Raw genomic sequence first — 16,546 nt, 5'->3', positions numbered from 1 at the left:
GATGTTCTTCCTTCCAGGCTTGATTTTAATTTTGTGTGACTCCCACCTAAATAAATAGGTGTTGTCTTTAATTGCAATAACCAACTTTGACGCTTTCATGCCATGGTCTTCCAAAAAGCACATTAGTGTCGTCCATATCAATCACATGACAAGTAATCTCTTCTTTATAAAATTTTCCCATAGAGATAGGAACTTTACAAACCTCTGTTACTTGTGCATATTCATCCTCCCTAAATGGAATCCAGTATGGATCATTCAGCTTCACTGTCGGTAATTGAAAATAATCCACAACTTTGTTTGCTACAAAGTTCTCTCGTAGACCACTGTCAATTATTACAGAGCATATCTGGTCTTTGATGACACATGTAGTTCGGAAGTCGTCGTAATCCGGTGTTGTGAATATCTAACGTTCCATGTTTCTTCTTTTTTTTTTTTTTTTGGATTCATGAGGTTGTCCTAGGGCGAATCCCTTGGCATGTTCCTCTTCAACAAAACATTTTTTGATAGATACTCTACGACTAGCGTCGTTGAGGTTGGTGGTAGTGAACTTCTCCCTTGGATTGTCGTCTGCTAAGGAGCGGGCGATACCCGCTCTGATACCAAATGATGCTGGAAGCGTGAACACGATAGTAAGAGGCTCCGTCAAGCGTCGAAAGCCATATGAGATGAGCTAGAATCCACTAGCAATTACGGGCACAACCGTAAGAAACGTAGATAAACTTCTCTAATATTTAATTTTTTATTGATAACTTGAATGAAAATTACAATCTAAGAGGTGCCTTATATAGGGCACATAACATAAACCTAATACAACTAGAAAACAAAAAGAACAATTTATTATAGACTAAAACTAGAAAAACCTAATTAAACCTAATTAAATAAAAATCAAAAATAGAATCCTAGATACGAAAGAATATTACGCAAATATGTATTTAGAATCTCAATCAAGATTTTGCTCGAGAATCCCGATAAATCTAAAAGAGTAATTTATGATTAATTCCATCATTAAGAAGCCTATTTGAATACCAATTTCTAATATTCAAATCATTCTTCTTAATTTGAAAACGCTTATTTTTTTTCGAGATTTTTTGTTGAAATTGACAAAAATCTCGTCCTACATCAGAAGAGCACATTTAACCTTTACATGCAGCCATACAGGCTACCTACTACGTTTGAATGCCGCCTCTAGCTTCACGAGTCACGACTATTCTCTTTAGTTGTTGTAGATTATTATATGCAATAGTACGTTATCATTTTGATTTTACCAAGGAAACCCTTGTTCTCTATCTGTTAGGCAGTAGGCATGGACTTGAATTCAGCACTCAGAGCCTGCATCTGGGCAAAACTAAGCAATTAAAAGGAGCCAAATGATCGATGATGGAGCTGACACTTGAATTCAATTTAAGCAACCACGTACATTAATTTGGCACTTTAGGTTAAGCAACAACTCCATATTTTTTTTTTTTTGATGACACAACTCCATATTTATTCACTGTGGTCCTTCAGATTCAATTAGTTCCAACTCCCTTAAACTTGGACCCGCAAGTATTAACGACTATATTAACAGAAACGTACTGAGATTGGATGGCTTTTGGCAAAGATAGTGTGACAATTCATTCTTGTTTCATCAATTATTTGTGGAGTCACATCATCAACTATTAAGCTTAAGAATCAGTCCAGTATACATGTGATTGATAATTCCATATTGTCCTCGATAGATATGTGAATGGTTCATAGCCTTTGCTCTGTGCCACTTGGATCGAGTTGATTGAGTTCTTCAAGATTTTATACATTAATAATTTTGTGCCGGGTCAAGTTTGATTTGAGTTAATGAAAATAACTTTCGCTTCACTTATTCGGTTCAGTTGTCTGTAATGAACTCGATTCAATTAGTATTATGTATGTTTTAATTTGGAAATGAATATATATTTTGTATATCACTACATGCGTTTATATATATATATATAGGGCACTTCCAGTAAGGAATCCATTTTTTTTTGTCTTTTCTAGGAATAGGGCATTAGACCAATTTTTCGATCACATTTCGGTATTTGAACCATTCAGTTTTTAGGTCCTAATGTGTAGATCATTTTTACAAATTTTCAACCAAATCGGTGATCGTTAAGGTATCAAACTAGATTAAATTAATGAATGAACCAAATCTGTCAAACTTGAACTGTTCATACTTATAATCTTAAATCGCCATTTTAAATGCCTTAACGATAATCAATTTGGCTGAAAATTTGCCGAATTGATCTACACATTAGGACCTAAAAACTGAACGGTTGAGATGCCAAAATATAATCGAAAAGTTGGTCTAATTCCCTATCCCTAGAAAAGACAAAAAAATGGATCTCTCACTAGAAGGGCCTTCTATATCTATATATATATATATAGACACACACACGACCTTCTAATGAGGGATCTCTTTTTTTGGTCATTTTAAGGGATCACTTATTATACTCACTTTTCGATTACAGATATATATCTCAACTATTCAGTTTTTAGGTCTATATGAGTAGATCACCTTTATAAATTTTTAGCCAAATTGATAATTATTAAGGCATTCATAACTGTAATTTACAGTTATAAACATAAACAGTTCAGGTTTGACAGATTCGGTTCATCCATTTATTTAATTTAATTCGACACCTTAACGATCATCAATTTGACTGAAAATTTACAGAAATGATCTATACATTACGACCTAAAAATTGAACGGTCGAGATGCTGAAATGCGATCAAACAATGGGTCTCACAAGAGATCCCTTAAAATGGCAAACAAAGAATCCTTAGTGAAAGGGATATATATATATATATATCAGTATCGTGCATGAGACAACCCAGTGCATAATATGTACATTGGATCGGTAAAGTCATAGAAGATGACTAAATTATAGGTCTTGGTCAAAACATAGGACTGCTTTTTTGTCGTCTTGTTATCTTGCAATATGTACAGTTTTAGTACGTGGAGAGTAGTTGGGAGATTAACGTAAATCATAAATGTAACCGAAAACCGAAGTTAAGATCGGAATGTTTTTTTTTTTTTTTTTTTGGCAATCGAAATGTTGCTATAAAAGCAAGATTTGCGTAGCTACTTTCATATTTCATAAATTAAGATGGGTTCAACACAGTTAGGAGCCAAAGAACTCCATGCAGTCTGCGTCCCTTTCCCAGCACAAGGCCATGTTAACCCCATGATGCAATTAGCCAAGCTTCTGCACTCCAGGGGATTCCGCATAACATTTGTCAACACCGAGTTCAACCACCGGCGTTTAATCCGGTCCAGAGGTTCTGACTCGGTCAAAGGACTACCGGACTTCCAATTCGAGACCATACCGGACGGGTTGCCACCTTCAGATAAAGATGCAACACAAGATGTCCCGGCTTTATGTGACTCCACCAGGAAAACATGTCTAGGCCCTTTTAAGGAGCTGGTGACTAAGCTCAATTCTTCATCTGAAGTGCCACAGATTACTTGTATAATTTCTGATGGTATCACGGGATTTGGGAGGGAAGTTGCTAAGGAACTAGGGATTCCTGAGGTTCAGTTTTGGACTGCTTCTGCTTGTGGCTTCATGGCGTACCTGCAATACAGCGAACTTGTTAAACGAGGCATTGTTCCATTCAAAGGTACTTCATTCTTTCTGAGACCTAACTATTGAGATAAATAAAATATGGGATGATGAAAAAGAGATATACATCACCATTGAGTACAGAAAATCAATCTAAACCCAAATTAAAGAACAATTTCAAATGAGTTTTGTTTATGTTTTATTTATTTATGTATTACTTGGTCTTAATCTAGGTGTATAGTCAGTATGAAAAGTCATATACATTGATTTTTTTTTGTTTTTGGCTTGAAACTTCTTCTTACAGTGTTGTACATGGAAGGTTGAGTGAACCAGATCTAGATCTAGAGCCACCCCTTACAAAATATCTCATCCCACTTGTGAACTAATCAACAGAGACGTACGAAAACAGGCCTTGTGGAAAACGAAAAGAAAAGAAAAACAGCTAGAGATAAACAAGCACCAGGTCACCAGTAGAACGACAAATAACATCATTAACAGTCCTATGATTGAGATTTAGACATTTGGTGCAATGGACACATGATCGAGTCTGAAAATACAGTCGTGTCTTATCGGCCTCATTACTACAATAATTCGTATGCCCTTTATTCTAGTGCAGAAATGGATAGGCTTCTCTATGTAAGGCTGGCCACTAAGGTTCATTTGCAGAATTGCAGGGAACGTGGGTGGGGGTTCTTGGGCCTTTGTCATGTAGAACGAGTAGATCTTAATGGCAGGCTCTACGTACATTGGATAGTCTCTCCTAAGTTTTGCTCCTACTCTTGGCTTTCAATTAAGCAACCTGTTCTCCCTCTCATATTGTCATCTTTGCATGTACTTATACTTCAGTGTACGTTCTAAAGTAATAAAATATAAGTTTTACCTTACAACTGAAAACTAAATTGATAGTATAAATTGAATAGTAACTGTCTTGAATTTAGATATTTGTTGTCCAAATTTACTATTATAATACCGTAAAACATTAATATTATCTACTCACATTTTTGCCTTGTATGCATTTCGATCAGATGAAAGTTTCATGCAAGATGGTACACTCGATAAGCCAATTGATTGGATCCCAGGCATGAAGAATATGAGGCTCAAGGACATCCCTAGCTTCATCAGAGTCACTGATGTCAAAGACATAATGTTCGACTTCTTGGGATCCGAAGCACAAAACTGCTTGAAATCCTCTGCAATCATCCTCAACACGTTTGATGAATTTGAGCATGAAGTGTTAGAAGAAATCTTAGCCATGTTTCCCAACATTTATACAACAGGTCCACTTGCTTTGCTTGGTAGGCACGTGCCTGAAAACAAATTGGTCAAGTCCCTCAGCTCAGGCTTATGGAAAGAAGATGCAAAATGCCTCGAATGGCTTGACAAACAGAAACCCGATTCGGTTGTGTATGTGAATTATGGGAGCGTAACTATGATGACAGACCAACATTTGAAAGAATTTGCATGGGGGCTTGCAAATAGCAAGCACCCTTTTTTGTGGATTGTTAGGCCTGATGTGGTAAAAGGGGATTCAGTTCTCTTACCCGAAGAATTTTTCGAGGAGATTAAGGATAGGGGTTACATAGTAAGTTGGTGTCCACAGGGGCAAGTGCTAGCACATCCATCAGTCGGGGTTTTTCTAACACATTGTGGTTGGAATTCTACTATTGAAACTATATCAGAGGGTGTGCCTGTAATTTGCTGGCCTTTCTTTGCTGAGCAACAGACGAATTGTCGTTTCCTGTGTACTGATTGGGGAATAGGTATGGAGGTAAACAATGATGTTAAGCGCGACGAGATTGAAGCGCTTGTTAAGGAAATGCTAGAAGGGCAAAAAGGCATGAAGATGAAGCAAAAGGCAAAGGAATGGAAAAAGAAAGCAAAAGAAGCTACTGCTATTGGAGGATCATCTTACAATAATTTTGACAAATTTATTAAGGAGGCTCTGCAGAAGGAATAACTTTGATCCTTATTTCTAAGAACTGATCAAAAAATGTTTAGCAAATCTTTTGATGTCACCTTTGGCTTATGAATAAAATCAATGTTTCTTTCCTCTTTGTCTTTGTATTTGTAATCAACTCAAGATTGCTTTGGCAAATTTAAGAACAACCCCAAAGCAGAAATGAAGATTACTTTGCTCTAGTCGACTCTGGATTCCAAATCTTCAAGATGAAGGTGACTCTTTATTACTAATTAAGATAATCAAATATTCAAATGTATCTACAAGGTGCCTTGGAGAATTGACTTTTGGGGAGAATATCAATCATCTTTCTACTCATTTCGTCAATATTTCCTTCATTCATGTTTACCGAGAAGCTAATGTGGTTGTTGACCATTTTGCTAATCCAAGTCAGAAATTATCTCAACATAGTATATGGTGTAGTCAGTCCCCTCTTCAATCCTTTAGGTTTTACATTTTGAATCTTTGATTAGTGTCTGTATATGATCCCACGAGGATCTGCTTTTTAATGTATTTAACTTTAAAAAAAAAAAAGCATTTGATCAAAAGGTAAAAATCCATTGATCTATAATTCATGTAAGTATTACAATGCAAGTAAACACTTTAAAATGAGTAATGCTAGATGAACTATATTTTTAGGTATACCTCAAAAAGAATTATATTGGTTGCTGAAAATTATCATACACGATGACTAGAGCTCTGCTGCCTTTCCCTCTTGGAACCCTAGCGGCGTCGACTAGAGCCGCTGGACATGATGTCGGCGCTTTTTCGCCAGCCACGTTCGGATTGCCAGGCTCAACCTAGAGCTTTCTCTCACCACATGTTCTTGGTTTGGCTATTATGCCTGTCATTGGTTCAGTCACTACTACAAAAAATGCATCACACAACGGTGTATAACCGTTGTCCCAAGAGCAAAGTTTTGTCGTCTATCTCGGTGTTGTGTGATCACAACACTCAGACAACTGTGAATCACCGTCGTGTGTTGATCATAGGGTCGACGCAAAAGACAGAACCGTTGTCCCAAATCTACCCATGCCAATGCTAGAAATTGGATGCGCGGCATGCGCCGCATCCAATTTGTTGATTCAATGGCTACTCACACAACAGAATTAAGTTTCCAGCTGATGTTGGTTGTCTAATCAGACAACAGAAATATTACGAACTGTTGTTGGATAATCTTTACCACTACAGATATTTGTATATAACTGTGGTGTGATAGTTGTAATCATATTTGCGACCAACCAATGGTAGTTGTGTGATTCAGGCCCAGTTTGGCCCCGAGGTCTAAGCTGCTTAAGCTGCTTATTCAATAATTTAAGCTGGATGAGGTGTTTGGTAAAACAAGAGATTATGGATTATAATTCAATCTCCCACTTCCCAATGTTATAATTCACAAGTTGCAAAAGTGATGCTTCTGATTAACAGATTTCAAAAGTTGAGATCATTTACCTATATTGCCCTCATCTATATTCCAGCTTCGAACTCAGTTTCCCAACACTGCCGAAACTGGTTTGAAGATGGACTGAGGATTCGATGCCTACAACCCAGCAAGTTCGTGACTTCCAACTCCAATCGTGGTCAGCTTTCTTCTACAGATGCAACGAAGCCAGGACTAAGCCGAGAAGAGCCGGAAAAGTCGCCGGCGTCGAGGAACCGCGACTGAGCCGAGAATTCCCAAAAACGAAAATCATCAGAACCTAATCGAATTCAGAAACTAATCACACAGGCATGTAGACCATGACGAGAAGATGAGGTTTCATACCACATGCAAGCCAATCGGTGGCCGGAGTCGCCGGAATTCGCTGAAACTCGCCAGAGCAGTTGGACCTTCTCACCGTCGATTCTTCTTCGTCGTCTGGTGCATGGACGATCAAAGGCCACAGGCGTGACGGGTACGAGGAGACGAAGAGGATGGTGCCCGTGCGCCGTCGTGGGGTGGCCGGAGGTGAAAGTTTCGGTCAGGCTTCTCTTCTGGGTCGGTGGCCTTCTGACTCCAAGCTCCCTCTCTTGAGCTTCTAGGCCAATCTGGTCTGTTTCCTTTCCTTTTAAGGCCAAATCAACTGACCAGATTGGATGGTGGAGGAAATTGACGGCTCAGATCGCGCCACTTGATTTCTATTTCCTTAAATAAATTTTCAAAACCCCAGAACTTCAGAAAGTCACGATAAATGGTCCGGGTATCCGAAAAATTCTCCGAAAATTTCCCAGAACTTCAGAAAGTCACGATAAATGAATGAGTAGAGTATAACTTATAAAGATAATAAATGTTATTATTTCTAAAAATATATATAAGTAACATCATTTTAACATCATGTCCTTTTTGGTCATTTTCTAAACTCACAGCACTTTTATACTAAAGTTTACCAAACACTTAAACACTGCTTTTGTACTCACAGCACTTTTAAAAGCACAGTTTACCAAACACCCCGCTACTTAATTTCACAGCTGATTATTCTCACAGCACAGCTAAAGTCGATTTTAAATTAATCACCTCGGGGCCAAACTCGCCCTCAGAATAAACATGTACTCATACAATGTAATTTACTAACTATTGTTTGTTCATTATCGATTATTTGCCTAAAATATTTGCACAAAAATAATGCTCCAAATATATTTGCATAGAAACAATGCTCCAATATATTTGTAAATTATCCATACACTCAAAGTTTCTAGACCATAAAACCAACAAAGAAAGCATCCTAACTGCACCATTTCAAACCATCTTGTGCACTATATTCTAATTTGCATCACCTCCAAGCTTGTTGTGAAGCTTTGGAAGTGGCACACTGCAGCAGAAGAGAATGATACAGTACCTGCATGTAATGGAAAAATAAATCAGTACTAACAATTTTGATCAAGTATAAAACCAAGACATGATTTGTGCTTTACAAAACAAATCTGGATCAGTGGTAGTGAAAGAATAAAAGGCTATGCCTTTGCCAAAGCATTAACAATTTTCTGGGCAGCAAAGGGAGCCACGATTTAATTTCATTGTCCAGCTTAGTCTCAGTAACAAGATCAACAGCAGTGTGAAGAAGAGAGCAGGCGGTAGAGAGGACAAGGTGGTCTGCAAGGAACAGATAAATAATTAATGAAATGCACTTTCTTGTCATCATTTACCCAAAACTGCAAAAAATTTGAATACCTTTGCCAACAATGCCTTCAAGAGCCTGCAATGTACTTAGGGAGCCTGCAATGCCTTAAAGTTTTTTTCCCTTTTTAATTCAAAAAATAATATGAAGTCATAAATAACTAATTATAGAGAAACTGTTGGAGATGCAAACTAAAACTGACTAGCTACTTTAGTTGCATTTACTTGTGTTCCTATGTTTTACGGTTTTACCATAGGTGTGACATAGGCAAGTAAATGAAGAGTACAAGAAGGAAATGCTGAGAGTAACGGACAAGCTATTGGAGGTGCTTTCAGAGGGTCTAGGCCTGGATAGGAAGGTATTGAAATCCCATATGGGAGATGGAGAAATGGAATTGGAAATGAAGATAAATATGTACCCGCCATGCCCACAACCCCAACTAGCCCTTGGCGTTGAGCCTCAGACCGACATGTCCGCCCTCACCTTACTGGTTTCAAACGATGTTCCTGGTCTTCAGCTGTGGAAATTAAGATGACAATTGGGTTGCTGTGAATTACCTGCCAAATGTAGTCTTTGTTAACATTGGTGATCAGATGGAGGTCTTGAGCAATGGTAAGTACAAGAGTATTCTTCACAGGAGCTTGGTGAACAAGAAGCGGTTACGCATGTCGTGGGCAGTGTTCATTGTGCCGCCACATGAAGCTGTGATTGGGCCTCTGCGGGAGCTTGTGGACGAGCAAAATCCTGCCAAATACTCAACCAAAACATATGGTGAATACCGACACCGCAAATTCAACAAGATCCCACAGTAGATGAGTGGTTTAGTTAGTATGTTTCTCATTGGGACTCGATAATTTCTTCACAGGTTTATATGTTTTGCTGTCTAAGTAGGTAGAGTGGGGATTCATGATGCATTCTCTGCACTTAGTAATTGAATCTTATGAGGGTCTTTAGAATTTTATGTCAGTCCACTGTCGTTATCAATCTTTGTTGTATTAATGCTCCAATAATGATGAACTCATGAACCCAATATGAACTGTTTCAATATTTGATTATGAGTATAGACAGATGCCATTGTATGTGCAAGATATATATATATATATAGGATATTTCTCAGGTGCGGACGTCCGTACCGAAATTTCGGTACGGATTTCCCGTTTTCGACCACTTTCCGGCCACATTTTTACATCTTAACCGTTCAGTTTTTAGGTCCTAATGTATAGATCATCTCTGCAAAATTTCAGCCAATTTGGTTATCGTTAAGGCATCCAAAATTGTAATTTACACGAACGGACTGAATCTGTCAAACCGGAACCGTTCGTATTTATAATGGTAAATTGCAGTTTTGGATGCCTTAACGATCACCAAATTGGCTGAAATTTTGTAGAGATGATCTATACATTATGACCTAAAAACTGAACGGTTAAGATGTGAAAATGTGGCCGGAAAGTGGGGGAAAACGGAAAATCCGTACCGTCCTCACCCAAGAAGCCCTGTATATATATATATATGATGATTCTGAGAGGAAGCAATAACAATATGCCTATTTTTATGGCCAAAAGGGCCAGCAAACAGATAATCATCTGAAATCATGAGGCAGGGCACCAAGAAAGCCTATTTTTCTGGCAACATTTGCAGCAGACTAAAAAATGCAAAACAGGATCATGAACAAAAGGCAATGCATTCATGGGTGTTCAATAATCAAATATCAATATAAAGATCAAAGCTGTTTTGGACCATGAACAAAAGGCAATACATTCATGGGTGTTCAATAATCAAAATCCAAGATAAAGATCAAAGCCTTTGTGGGCAAAAAAGCTAATGAACCATTAAACTTACCCTTCCATATGCATTAATATCAAGGCCACTCTTGAGAAGATCGGCAACATCATTCTTCAAATACTTGAGCACAAAATTCCTCTTCTTCTTAGTCGCCTCAAACCTCACCTTCATGCCCTTCAAATCAGATTGCTGCATCAAAAAGACCCAAAATTAGACCCTAAACCACAACTTAAAAGAAACATGAACCCAAATTCTGTACAAAAACTTGGGACATAAGGCCTAGGTGAGAAATACCAACACCTACTGCTATCATTCAAATTCACTTCATGGCTTTCGTTCTCTGTTACCCGGGAATTCTATGTCCAACTCATGGCAAATCTTCCTCAATACCCAACAGAAACAAAGGATCTAAAACCAAAGTGAATTCAATTGCCACAGCTAGACCATCAATCTCAATACCAAATCATATCCCTAAAACCCAGAGCAATTGAACCCAAATATTCATCAAAATTAAAGAAATTTGAAACCATACCCTCTTCACATTGTTGATATCAAAATGTCAATCCAATGGTAGTTGCTTTATTCTATTAAGCATGCAGAATATTGATAACCTGGTTAAGCAATAGCCAACACCTAAATAACCATTTAGTTACCAAGCAATATGAACTGAGCAAAAAAAAAAAAAAAACACAAAACTAACAATCAAGAAGCTACCTAGCAGCGACACCAGAAATCTCAAATGGTTTGAACTAAACTGAAGCCCAATTGAACCCTAAGAATTGAATTAAACCGAACTAGACAGTAAACTAATCCCTAAATTGAACCTAATCAACTAAGAGAAACGCTTACAACAAACTGATGAACAGGGCAAGAGGCTTGAACATTCCTACACTGGAGAAAAAATTATGACTCGAGAAGGAGGAGAGAGAAAGTGGATCTGGGGCACTCTATCTCCTCGGTCGCCGATATTCGACCACGGCCATGCACCTACCGCAGCCACCATCTTCCTCACCTGCCTCCAACGAGTCTACGCCAGGACGCACGTCCTCCGGCCATGCCTCGAAGCATCGCTATTGCGAGGGAGATGTTGTTGAAGTTATGATGAGATTTGGAAATCGGAGTAGAGGTTGAGAGAATTGGGGGTGGAGTTGGTGAAGCAGAGAATAGCAACGAAGAGGATTTGGGTCGGTATATCGGGGAAGCGAGGAGCTGGACTGAGAGAGAGGCGCTTAGGCTTAGCGTTTTGACCATTTTACCGGAGCAAATCCTCAGCTCTCAAGGTTTTGGTGTTCCCTAAATCTCACGGTTTTGATTTCTAGGGGTTCTGTTCGGAGGGGAAGAAGAATGGTCCTGGATTTCTAAGGTAAGGGTGTTTTTCGAGTCTGTTCGACTGTTTTGGATGGAGAAGAATCAAGTGGCTGTCGGGTTTGGCCTTCAATAAAGACTAGGTTAAGTTGTTTTGGTGGGAGATTTCAATAAAGCTAGAGTTCAATAATTTGTTTCAAGTTTCTCCTACAACAGATAAGTAAAGGATCTTTGTGTGAGTGTATGATGACAAAGCGGGCTGGGAGGGAAGATTTTCCACCCGTGCCTGCATAGGTTTCATTTGAGTGCATGCTCAAACAACAGCATTATGACAATCTATTGTACAAGTTTGTGCATCTTCCACTAGGTGTATCTAGTAGGATTTCTCAAAGTTTATACAACATTTCGTTATACAACGGAGAAAGAAAAAAACTGTTGTGTCAACTTGTGTGTATAGTTCAAATTTCATTTTGGTGAGCTTGTTCTGGGAGGGAATTATCTGCTCATTTCCCTCCATTCTAGGCTCCCATTCACACCACAGAAAATTCTTAACTCTGTTGTGCAATATCTTTCTAAAAAAAGGGTTTTCAATTTGCTTACATTCACACAACATATTTAGATTTGTAGCGTTGTATGATAGAGTTTAGGTTAACACACAACAGCAGATTTCTATTCTGTTGTCTGATGAGTGTTGTGTGTTTCGATCTTTGTAGTAGTGAGTTTTCGATCGGATCTCTCCGATCCCCTACTGCAGTTCTATTCTTACAAGAGCTTCGTGTTTCTCCTAATGAGTGATTGCCCTCTTGGGCTTATGATGGTGGGACGGCCTTGTCGGTATGGCCTCCCGGGGTTTTGGCTCGGCCTAGATTAGCTGGTGTTGGCGGGATTCCTTCTAGCTTTGGTAGAGACGTGGTGTAGTCTGGTGGGCGATGCGTTGACAGAGGCCATAAAGGCGAGGCAGCTGTGATAGAGGCTTGTGGTGCGGCGGTTGCTGCGGTGACTACGGTGGTTGACGGTCTAACAATGGGGGTCTATGGTGAAGGCTATTTTTGGATCTCCCATTGCTCAGGGATGACGGTGGCGGCGTGGTGGTCAGCGAGTGGATTAGAGCTGGTCGGACGACTATCGGTGGGCCAGAATTGGCATCTCAGATGGAGGCACGTTTGTTTTGGTGGCTACCTAAGGTGCAGCTAGGGTTTTCCCTAGATGGGCTTATTGGGCTGTTATGTGGACCTGGAGTGTTGATGTTAATTTTGGGCTTGATATTCTTGGGTCCAGAAGGTCTATCAGGTTCTCTTCTTCTTATTATTTAGTTGTTGATGTAGTTGTTTAGTTTGGTTCTGTTTAGAATAATGTCTATGCTAATATAAGTGTCTCTATGAGCCTTTGTAGAAGTATTTAGCTTCAATCTACCACAATTGCATGCTCGGCGTTTGAAGTTAGGCAGAATATATTGCCTACGGGGCAAGGTGTTTTTGTTAGCATAGACTACTCTGCGTTATCATTGTCCAAACAGAGTAGTCCATTCTTTGTACTATTCTAATCTATGAACCAGGGTCATATAATTAGTATGAACTCATTAAATTAAAAAAAAAAAAAAAAGATTGGTTGCTTATGTGGCACAGTCACTTTAACTTTTAGAAAGATAAGAAATTTTCATCAAATGATGTGGCTATAACACATCTCACTCGGGGCCAGTTTATTTTATGGCTCCACACAATTGACACAAGACGAAGACGAAGAAGAAGAAGAAGAAGAAGAAGTGATAGGGAGAAGAGAGTCTCCTATGTGTTGTGAAATTTTAATTAAACTCGCAAGCGCAATAATTGTCATTAGTATAGCGTGCAAGTACGAGGTCATTCCAAGTTAGGATTAATAATCAATTTAAAACATAACTCAATTAATCCAAAGAAGTGATAGGGAGAAGAGAGTCTCCTATGTGTTGTGAAATTTTAATTAAACTCGCAAGCGCAAGAATTGTCATTAGTATAGTGTGCAAGTACGAGGTCATTCCAACTTAGGATTAATAATCAATTTAAAACATAACTCAATTAATCCAAAGTAAGGACACAAATCACATAAACAATCAAGATAAAGATAGTATGGTTTTTGGATTTTTGAATAAACAAATAATGTGAAAATTAAAGAAAGAAAGAAACAAACAAAGTTTATAAGTTGAAAAGCAAAGATGATAGAACCTAGGGTATCAGAATCAATCACTAACGATCCTATTTGTGTGTCTATGCAATTAACAGATTGTTTTGTTTCTTTTGATGAAAATCCCATATCTAATCTAGGTACGGCACTTAGACCAAAGTTTTTCTTAAGTGTATGATTCTCTCTAGGTACGGCAAAGATCGTATATCCTAGCATGTAGTCTATCCAGATACAGCATAAATTTAACACATAGAACTCATTACGTTCTAGAAAACAAGGGAATCATGCAAACCATTACTTTAGGTACAACAATAACGTAATTCACAACTCTTAATCATAAGAAGCTATTTGAATTATATTGCAAGTACGCCTCAAATTCATCTTCTAATTACTAGATGTAAAGCCCTAAGGTGATCAATCAAAGAACTTAAACATTACGTATAAATTCAAACAGTTGTTAAGAATTCATCTTAAAGAAACTATAAATCCATCAATAAAACATCACAGTACATAAACAATCATGCTAAGGCATCATCCTAACCCTAGAAAAAGATTTAGCAAAAAATAACTAAAGAAAACATAACAAAAACATAAAAAGAATGCAAAGGAAAAGAAGGGGAAGATAGATGAGTCATGTCTACTCCTCAGGCGTCTTCAATGTGCTTCCGAGACATCCTTCTCATGTGAAATTCGTGCTCCCTTATATAGGGAAGATTCCTATTCATCTTCGGCTTCAAGTTTCCTTGTAAGACTTGGATTCAGATTCCTTGCTTCATTTGGAATGGGAAAACCTTGATATCTTCAGTAAAAGTAGGAATAAGTTCATCCTTTAATCCTCATCTGAATCAACTTCCTTGAAACATTAGGATTGACGATCTTGTGCTGCAGAACTTGAGTTCTCCACAAATGTTTGTAAAATCCCGAGCATATTTTCTGTTCTGACCTATCTTCACTCAAATGGTCATAACTGATTGCAGAAGTATCAAAATCAAGATCTGTAAAATTCTACAGAAAGTAGACATACGTAGCTTTCCAATGTTATACTACTCATTTTCTGATTCGATCTGAAAATTTCCCAATAATTTGGCAAAATTGGATGTTCTGCATCGACTGATTCTGGGACTTGGGATTGCGCATTGCCTTTCAATCCTAGCTAGCTCATTTTAGTTCTTTTCTATTTTCTATGGAACAAACTACAAAAACAGTAAACTAACATAACTGAATCATAGATAAAGAGAACTAAATATATAAACCAAGATTAAGAGGCATATAAATATAGGATAATATGAGCACATCACTTTGTATTTTGACATAGTGTTAGGAGAGAAGAGAGAGTGTTGAAGTCCCCAGTGGACCCCAAAAATAACACGGCTCTAGAAAAATCGACTCGAGGCTCCGAATGGACCAAACAGACGAACGCCACAGCACATTTTGAATAACCGAAGCCCGGCACTAAGACCCAACACTAAATGCGGAATAAGCCAATCTTATTCGAGTTTGTCCAATCCGGACTAGAAGACTCTAGAATGAGTTTGAGCATGTGGTGACTTACACGCTAAGTCTGCTCATCCATGTAAGGATGGCAACATCGCCTAAACCTCTACTATAGTTGGCATCTTCATTTGAGATGAAGAATTTGGGAGACTTGAAGTACTTCTTGGGGATTGAGGTAGCCCCGTCACACCCTGGGAATTGGTTTCACCCGAAGCATCGGACCTATCGGTCAAATAACTAAAACGGATCGTTTTTCTGGGAAGAACCAATCAAAGAATTTCATTATATCCCTTCTAAGATCATTCTATTTCGTCTAGTATTTCGTAGGAATAAACGATATACAGCTAAAGTAGAGAATCTTTTTCAACCCCCTTCGTGACATGATTTCTTCTTCATATAGATAGATATAGGATCTATGGAGCAATTACTTAGAAGTACATTTTGTGCAACGGCCCTTCCTATCTGATAGAAAAGGATCCCATGATCCTGAACCGATCTTACTTGGGATTTGCGCCTTTGTTCTTTCAACACTATTGGGATGTGATTGGGGATGATGTTACTCTTGCAGTTCAAACCTTTTTGCAATCAAGTCAACTCTAACTTCACTTATATTTGTCTTATTCCGAAAGTTAGTAATCTAGAGAGAATGTCAGACTTGCGACCAATTGCGATTTGCAATGTCATCTACAAGATTTGTTCCAAGGTGGTGGCAAACAGCTTGAAGCTCGTATTACCTCATGTAATTTCTCCTTTCCAAAGTGCTTTTGTTCCTGGTCGTCTGATTACTGACAATATTCTGGTGGCTAATGAGATAGCACATTTTGTCCATAACAAGAGGGAGAGACGCGAAGGTTATATGGCATTAAAACTGGATCTTAGTAAGGCCTACGATAGAATGGAGTGGTCTTTTCTCAAGTAAGTTATTGGGTTTGCACATGATTGGGTTGAGATGGTCATGCAATGTGTAAGTTCAGTTCGATACTCTTTCTTGGTTCGAGGGAAGCCTCGGGGATATGTCATTCCAAGTCGAGGTTTGCGACAAGGTGATCCATTGTCCCCCTATTTGTTTCTTTTAGGGGCTGAAGGTTTTTCTGCTTTGATCCAACAGAAGAAGGGGCAAGGTCTTCTACCAAGTATAGAGGTGTGTGATTTTGCTCCATCTGTAACTCACCTTCTTTTCGCAG

The 16,546-nt window shown here is 38.4% G+C and overlaps 1 protein-coding gene and 1 pseudogene across 2 annotated transcripts; both read left to right on the top strand.

The window, feature by feature from the left end:
• Positions 1 to 3,019: 3,019 nt before the first annotated feature.
• On the top strand, positions 3,020 to 5,714 carry LOC133709991 (linamarin synthase 2-like). Of its 2 annotated transcripts, XM_062136290.1 has the most exons (3): positions 3,020 to 3,633; positions 4,192 to 4,422; positions 4,601 to 5,714. In XM_062136290.1, exons 1-3 carry the CDS (start codon positions 3,120 to 3,122, stop codon positions 5,530 to 5,532), a joined length of 1,677 nt encoding a protein of 558 aa, XP_061992274.1. In that variant the 5' UTR covers positions 3,020 to 3,119; the 3' UTR covers positions 5,533 to 5,714. The 2 variants fall into 2 exon arrangements, with proteins under 2 accessions (XP_061992274.1, XP_061992907.1); XM_062136923.1 differs by lacking the exon at positions 4,192 to 4,422 and having other exon boundaries at positions 3,027 to 3,633.
• A 2,880-nt stretch (positions 5,715 to 8,594) lies between these two features.
• LOC133723942 (flavonol synthase/flavanone 3-hydroxylase-like) lies at positions 8,595 to 9,722 on the top strand (annotated as a pseudogene).
• Positions 9,723 to 16,546: the final 6,824 nt, after the last annotated feature.

This window comes from Rosa rugosa, chromosome 1 (genome assembly GCF_958449725.1).
Source record: "Rosa rugosa chromosome 1, drRosRugo1.1, whole genome shotgun sequence".
Lineage (NCBI taxonomy): Eukaryota > Viridiplantae > Streptophyta > Magnoliopsida > Rosales > Rosaceae > Rosa > Rosa rugosa.
This window is presented reverse-complemented; position numbering and strand designations above follow the sequence as displayed.